This window comes from Sprattus sprattus (genome assembly GCF_963457725.1).
Source record: "Sprattus sprattus genome assembly, chromosome: 5".
Lineage (NCBI taxonomy): Eukaryota > Metazoa > Chordata > Actinopteri > Clupeiformes > Clupeidae > Sprattus > Sprattus sprattus.
The window spans coordinates 22,407,904-22,416,441 of NC_137924.1; the positions used below are offsets into that span (position 1 = coordinate 22,407,904).

The 8,538-nt window shown below is 42.0% G+C and overlaps 1 protein-coding gene across 3 annotated transcripts in view; it reads left to right on the plus strand.

The window, feature by feature from the left end:
- The window catches only part of st6gal2a (ST6 beta-galactosamide alpha-2,6-sialyltranferase 2a), a 45,253-nt gene that overhangs the window by 30,160 nt on the left and 6,555 nt on the right, over nt 1-8,538 (plus strand). For all 3 annotated transcript variants that reach the window (XM_080838962.1, XM_080838961.1, XM_080838963.1), the window contains 2 exons: nt 869-970; nt 5,508-5,682. In XM_080838962.1, coding sequence (XP_080695088.1) covers nt 869-970; nt 5,508-5,682 — 277 coding nt within the window. The remainder of the gene's footprint in view (nt 1-868; nt 971-5,507; nt 5,683-8,538) is intronic.

An 8,538-nucleotide genomic window follows, 5' to 3' on the forward strand; every position in this document is an offset into this window, starting at 1 on the left:
CAGAACACACAAAGTACTAAGTGGATGATAGTGCGGTATCTCGAGATATTGGTATGCATTACATGGTCTCTCAGCCATTTCGGCTGTAAGGCTGGAACTAACTGTGGTGCAAATGTTGTCATTATTATCAGCCCATGACCACATATCGTCTGCTGGTACCCGTCCAGGAGTCATTTGCACAGCGTCTTCTCAACTCAGCCATGGTGTGAATCATACCAAGTCTTTCGCAGGATTTGCAGTGGGGGGGGATTTGACGCCTCCGTGTAATGCATTCTCATCAAGTTCCCTTCATAACCACTGCAGACACCAGACTGAAGGACTAACCTTGGCTTTCTGTGTAGGAAACAGAAGATAGAGCTGGGCTTTGTGTTATTATGTGACTCCAACAGAATTCATAGATTCGTTTGTGCATGCGTGTGAGCGCCAGTGAAATAGTTTTGTGGACTGAATCCGCCTTCATCATGCTTATATATCATGATATATATGTGTGTGTCTCTCACCTCTGAAGATAGAGTTTCATAGAGCTTGGCTTCATATTGTGCGACTCCAACAGAATGCATAGATTTTTGTGTGTGTCTGTGTATATGTGTGTGAGCATTAGTGAAATGGTATGTTTGAAGACTGATATTGGGTTTGCCTTTATCATGTCACCATTCCTCGGATCCTTTTGTCGTTAAGTAATCAGAAGGTTACTAGTTGGATTCCCTGTCGAAGTGTCCTTGTGCAAGACACTGAACCCCTAATGGCTCCTGATGTGCAGTGTGCCATCAGTGTAAATGTAAAAATGTGTATACATCCCTGTAAGTCGCTTTGGATAAAAGCGTCTGCTAAATGACTAAAAGTAAATGTGTGTGTTTCTCCTCCACAGATCCTCGCCAACCCCAAGCATCACTTTAACAGCAGCTCGCTGTACAAGAATGTCACGCTGGTAGCTTGGGACCCAGCCCCCTATGCAGTCAATCTACACAAGGTATACATGCGAAATTATCCAACAACATGTTATCAAACACCAGACAAATATTAGACTGTATGTATATTGCAATGATCATTCTGATGTACATTTTACTAACCTAAAAGCATTTTCATTTGCAAACTATCTTGGAATTATCTCATTTGTACATAATGATGTCATTATTGGATTTTGCCTTTATTGGTCTCCACACAGACATACACATGCACACAAATGCATTCAAAGAAATCCATCAGTCATTTCCCCATGCCATCTTCACTGTTGCCTAAATGCAATCTTTTATATTGTCCTGAAATATTTTTCACCATTGACTAATTTAAATTAGAATTGTCAAAAAGGAGGCTAACTGTGGATATTAACATCTTTAATGTTCTAAAGGGGATGTCATGGAAACGGACAAGGGTCTTGTTGAAAAAAATCATTGTTCATTCACGAGTCACAGCTAGTCCATTGTCAGTCACGATCATCAATGTTCCTACTTCAGCCTTCTCCATAGGGTAAATACAACGGAGAGTGAGCTTTTTTCCCACAAAAGCAACCAAGGGCTTAGCTCCCATAATTTCTTTCAAAAGGAAATGTATTGAGGCTGCTGAGGAGCTTCATGTTGGCTAGCAAGCCATTCATAAACTGGATACAAATAGCTTGCTAAGTCAGGGTTAGTGGGCAATATATCAGAATCAAGAGATTGGGAAAGTTCTCCCCGATCTGATACAATTTGAACATAAATAAAAAATAATCCACATCTCTCCTTTGACAAACATCATCTAATTGAAGTTCAACCTGTCTCCTTGTTGTCTGAGAGGGAAATCCTAATTTATTCCAAAAGAAACAATGATCTTTACCTGGAAATGAGATGTGATGCTAGATTAGGATGAATTTCCTCTTTTATTTTATTACTCATGAAGCAAAACAGAGTAATAGAAGAAACCTCTATGTGGAAATTGTGTATGCACTGAAATTGCCTCTGAAATTGTGTATGGACCTTGTGTGGTTACCTCTTCTATTCAATCTGGTCGGTAATGAGGATTCCAATACTATTGTGATGGAGCACAGAGAGATGTTCTCATGGTCATGACACAATAACATGTGAGAGATGTCCATAAGCGGGCATTTCCTTACATTCAAAACACATCGCACCATGGGAGCGTTGCAGGTACTGTCAGTTCTACCAGAAACCTTGAAGCATAATGCTACAACACAACAAATGCATCGATACAGCGTGTGTTTTTTTCTTTGTCCATTTCAGTCAGTCGTAAGAACTCAGTAGGCCATTTTAGCTTGCCACTGAAGCATCTGCATCCAATACATTGTCTTTTTACATTGACAGTGCAGTGCTTGTCTGCCAGTGAATGAACAGGCTGAATAATTTGTAGTTATGTGTGTTCTTAGCCCTAATTACCATCTGGGAGGACTGAGAGTGGTCTTTGTGAGGGGTCTTTGTCACCATCTATTTTCTCACTGGACTGTCATTTATGTGTCTTTCTTGCATGAGGGCTTTCTTTCAGCTACTGAGCAACCTGTTCTGATCCCTAAAGTTGACGGGGTATGTGAGCTTAACACAATGCCATAATATAGCATCATTCTCTGACAGCTTATAATAAGCCAGTTGCATTTCTTTACTATTTTTGTGTTTATTGATTAACAACAGCTGTTAACAGATTCACAGAAGAAACCCAATCAGTCATAGAAATGTATCTATTCAAGAACCTTGAATACAGTGTCCCCACTATATCACTGAATGGAACTGAGGGAATCAGGGTAGAGAGAGAGAGACTGTGGGAATGAAATGAGAGGCAATGCTACTGCATCTTTGTCCACCTAGTTTATTTTCCCCTCTCTGCTTTTGATTTCTTTTATGCTTTAGCATTTCCACTTCTCACCAATTTGATGTTTTGTCTCAGATAAGGAGCCATGATTTTTCCCCCTTGCCTGGTCGGTGTGCACTCCCCACATGACATTGTTCCATTAACCTCAGCCTTGTGTTGATGGAGTGTCTCGGCGGTGACGCTGGCTCTGTTTTTAGCTCGATGACCCCTTGTATGGTGGATGGCGCAATTCCATCTTTTTCTTCTCTCAGGGTTTTGGTCACATTGGGCCTCATTTATAAAAAGTTGGGTAGAAACCATCCTACATTTTGTCTAAGACATTTTCTGAAATGATCGTAAGTGAGAACTACAGAAAACTGTACCGTGTACGCCGATCCTTCAGTTATAAATCACAAATGGTCGTGGAATTGTGTGCAACTGAATCTCCGCCCTCACAACGCCCCTATTTAATCTAATTAGCATATTATCAATGCACAAACAGAGCGCATCCTCAATGCACAAACTCTCTGTGACAATGGCAAGCAAGAAAGAAACATGTAAACATAAGAATTATAGTGAGGCTGACATCGATGTTCTGCTGATGGAGGGGCAGATGCGGGCCAAAACATTGTTAGAAAGCCTGTCTGGTGGCGTAATGGCAAAAGCCAAGTATGTGACATGTAGTAGACACGTCTCCGAAGCACCAGTGGCAGCACCTGCGGCACGAGCAGCACCAGAAGCCCCATCTGCGGCAGCAGCACCTGCTGCTCCAGCATCGGGCATGTGCTGTATTGAAGTGGACTTCTTAGGCTGTCTGAATGTGCGCAATCTGGATGAGAATACATTGGGAAACCTGTTTTACGCAGGAATTCTTTATAGAGGGATAGTACTGCAAAGAACATCAGGCAAAATTCTGCTTAATGATGACTGGGATATACTCGACTGGTCTCCAATTTCTCGTCAGAACATTCCTGTAGCCAGGAATCCAAGAACAGACAAAACCTGAACCTGAACGGGTATGGTCTGGTTGACCAGAGCCGTTCTCGACAAGCTGTACCTGCTTGTCAGCCATACATCACCTGACGGTGTTGCTGACGATGATTATGATGAAACTGCGTGTCGGCGCTCGGAGAGTTCTGAATTCCTGCAGTACTCCAACATTACCACAAGGGAATGTACTTACACAAACTAGAACCAGTCGTAGAGATACGTCCTTTTCCACGTCTAAGACGGTTTTTAAATCTGTACTTTGACGTGGATTTGATCGCACGCACACTCTAAGATCAAATCTGTGCGTAAGTACGTTTTATAAATGAGGCCCATTTTCTGCTTCTATTTTATTTTCTAGTTCTATTTGGGTTCTGAAATTGTCTGTTAGCTACACAATGGTGCTTCGTGTTAAATGCTTAAAAAGCGAAGGGTTGAACACTATCGGAAGGACATGAGTTGTTTTTCTCTCTCATGCACTTTGTGCGATGTTATTCTCTGCTCGTTAATTTTGTTCTTGTGCTTTTGTTTGACAATCACAAACTAAGGAAAGAAAAGTATGAAGTAGTATTTATTGTTACTATAGGTCTCTATTGCTAGAAGCTTGACTGTCCTCTCCCTTGTACGTCGCTTAGGACAAAAGTGTCTGCCAAATGACTAAATGTAAAATGTAAATGGAAGAGTATGCATGCCTGAGTATGGCCAGAGCAGAAGAGTCAGAGCGCTGTATTAGGGGAGGGCTCTGGTTTGAACCTCAGACTCAACGATTAAACAAAATGCCCTGAAGCTTTCTCGCCATCTAACTATCTGAGCTAGACAACGATTTCTCACTTTTTGTGTTCGCTCTGCGTATGTGTGGGGAGACACACACTTAAGGTCAAGACTTGTTCAAAGAAGCCAGAGGGGGAGTTCAAACAGGTTGGCCTGTTTGCTTCTCTGAAGGAAAACATCAAGGGCTTGAGAGGCAGTGAAGTACGACAGCATGAAAAGAAGTGTGATACGCACATTTAATAGTTGATTAAGGACATGGACCCACCACTGAGTTCTGAATCATCCGAGTTTTGAGAGCTTGATTAGCTAGAGCATTGCAGAAGTCCTGTCCAGGTCCATAAGTCTGTTTGAAGGCAGATGCAAATACATTATATAAGTGTTCACTTGATATCCTGACATGAATGTCATCCAGTGAGTAAATTAGAGGTCGTTTGTAGCACACTGGTACTTGGACATCCATAACGCAGGTTCCGGTAATAAGGATAGGTCGATGTTTTAATCACATTCACTAAGAGTTTAATAGATCACTTGCAGTCTAGTACTTTGATAACAGAAATGGAAGGTGAACATGCATGATGATGAAGAACATGGGAACCCCTGGATTCTCCTTGCAGATAGAGACAGAATGCAACAAGTTGCCACTCTTTTAAGCATGTTTTTATAGGCAACTAGCACAGGTATCCTCTTGATAGCACAGGTGTCCTCTTTTTAATTCATGTAGAAAGCTTGAACAAGTATCACGCTGACATAATTTCATACACAGTCGAATTTCCAATGGTTTCCTGTCTTAAACATATATTTGCTGTTAAGATGGTCTAATTCAAATTGTCCTCATGAGTGTATGTGTACAAATGTGTGTATGTGAGTGTAACCATGAATATCACATAATCAGATGCATTTAGATGTATTATAGCTGTGAGCATGATAATGATTCTTAGTCACCTCATGTTATTTCACCTGCATCTGTCCTGCAGTGGTATATGAGCCCAGACTACAACCTGTTCTCGCCGTACGTGGAGCACCGGAAACGCTTCCCTGCACAGCCCTTCTACATCCTGCACCCCCGCTTCATCTGGCAGCTGTGGGATGTGATCCAGGGCAACACCCTGGAGAACATCCAGCCCAACCCTCCGTCCTCCGGCTTCATAGGTGAGACCTCTACGCACTCATTCACACGTTGTCTGCCTGTGTGTGTGTAACCATGTTATCATCAGGGAGGCTGAAACTGAAAGCCTGTGAGAGATGAGAAGAGGAAGAGAGAGAGAGGGTGGGGGGGGTGGATCAATTGAGGTTAGCCTCCTGCTCAGCGGTTTTCACAAGCTGAACCTCTCCCTCTATGGATCTCTCTGATCATTTGATAGTAACCTTAGTGATGCGTACATCAAACCAACTCACTTGACATTTAACCACACACCTTCCTCACTTCCTGTCCCTCACACTCCCCTTACCTTTTGCACGCAGCTGTTTGGCATTTAGAAGAGCCGTATATTAACTTGCTGTACTCTGATCTTTTCAAATATTGCAAATACTGTGCTGCTACAGTCCTCAGATAATCACAGTGACTGCTGCAACAGACTAAAATCATTTTTTTAAACTGAGATGAAAACAACAGGCTCCTTAAATTAATTCGGCCGGTGAAATGATCTTTTTCTTTTTTAATCATCTGTTCATCCTTTTTGAGGGGAACAAATGCATAATTTGCATAATCACATAATTTCACAAACAATGCGATTAATGAGTGGCATTAACATGTGAACACCTGGCATTTATATGCGTCTTTTGGTGATCCGATCACAAGTGGACAGCTCTACATACAGGCATGCATGCAGTAGGGATGCAGCCCTACAGTAGGCCCACGGTTTTGTGTTTGATAGATAGATAGTTTATTTATCCCAAGGGAAATTTTAGTTTTTCACGTTTTTTGGGCCAGGTAACGGCGCAGTTACTATATATTTTGCCTATAGACAAATTCTGCTGAGAAAAATGACAGCATGACTGATTCTGTGCTGTTTCTGTCTCTACTACGCTGAGGAAGGTTTCACTTGCTCTGGAGATCCAACTGGGGAGAGCTACATAGGGTGTCTGTGTCAATTAGTTTTTAGTTTTTCTCTGTGATGTTTCATAGAGCTTTGCTGCTGAAATGTGTGTGGGGAGGGGACATTGTAACGCGGTTCATTTTTTCCCCCATGAGGTGACAAAACCACGAGTCAGTCACCACCAAATAGGGAGGCAATCTTTAATGCCAAACAGCTTTAAATATTCCCACTGCTTTCATTACTACCTCTGCCAAGGAGGTTATGCCTTCAGGGCAGTTAGTAATTTTGGAGCGGATTCGACTCACAGCGTGTCTCCACGAATTTAGCTAACGTTGAGAGATGCATTTGATGTTGAAGTCGACATTGAATTTGGTCCTGAGATAATTTTGTGTTTAGTTTCCCCTCTCTTCTCCAACTCCTATTTGTATACAGAGCTCTGATAGGCTCCAGGGAAATTCTGACTGAAATTCATTACGTATCGTAATACTGCCGTTCAAGTCTGTCTATTGAACCGTGTGGGGCGCACTGAATGGTTCGGCATAATACTGTGTAGGGTTGCTTCCCTAGCATGCACCTAAGATGCGTTGAGATCTGATTGCTCAGATCACATTCATAGGTGTGTCATGTGTCCTTCATAGGTGTGTCATGTGGCCTATTTAACTGACATTATCTACGTAAGCAGAAGTACGTACTCATCCATTAACCAGCGACATTATACTAAATATTCGTGCCCTTTAATTAGTTTTTTCTTCTTCTTCGTTTAAATACAGGAAGGCTAGGCACAAAGAGTGCACTGCTGCCTCCCACTTGTTAAATACAACAATGCAATCGGTCTTTCTTAACAGAAACGAATCGTGTTTATACGCGCATAGAGCGGGGAACTGAGATATGTTCACAAGTGGTCACTTGTGTGGGCGCATTATATGCCAGGCATGATCTGACGTTTTTAGAGCCATCCACTTGCCAGACAGAGCCTGTGTTGTAAACTAAATCCTTTGTGTATGGGGTGGATTTGTTCACATGACAACATGATTGTGTAGCTAATGGAAGGCAAAACATATTTGTATCTTAACCACTGACAGCAGAGGAGATAAAGCACTCTGTGTTCTGGAGTACCAGGGTTGTGGACTGTTGGGTCCTTCTTTTGTATATGTGTCCGTATGTGTGTCTTTTCACTTCACATAATCAAATGTAATTATCCTCATGTCACAGCAAAGCCTGTGGTTAGTTCCGAATGGGGACAGAAGAGGCTGTCATATCACAACTATCTGCATTTTAAAGACTGTTATTTGGTGCTGACAATTTCTGTGTGTGTCTTTGTTTGGACATCGAATGTGAAAAAAGGGGTAGTCATTCGGCCCTGTGCTGATTTTCTCTACATTTCCCCTTTAGCTTGATAATCAGTGCATGTGGCTCTGTGAGAGAGAGAGAGACAGGCAGACAGGCAGACAGACAGACAGACAGACAGTGAGACAAGACTGGGAGATAGAGATATGCAGACCTGATTTGATGGGCACACAGGAAACCATGTGATTTTGCCCATGACCCACCTGACTGGCTCCACTCCTCAAGGACCTTGTTTGACCTTGTCTTTATATGTCCGTCTCTGACCATTAAGCATTAAAAACACACCACAACAGAAAATGTACAATGTACACATTGACTCAGCAACTGAAGCTTTTATGTCATGTTTGGCATTGTTCTTTATACAGGTTTTGCAATAGGACATGGAGCAAGGACTCTGGACATTTGGGGAATTCATATCACAATCCTATCAACCGCACACAATATCTCACAATCGTTATGGGTCCGATCAGAGTGTGTTCGTTACAGCGAACACTGACATTTCCTGACGAGTCACAATTTTTTATTCCTTTCTTTTCTTTTCTTCTGACAGAACCAAAGCATTTCCGGTATCTAAAACTAAAGTCAGCTCAACTTATTGCACTTGTTTCAAATCAGGAACAAT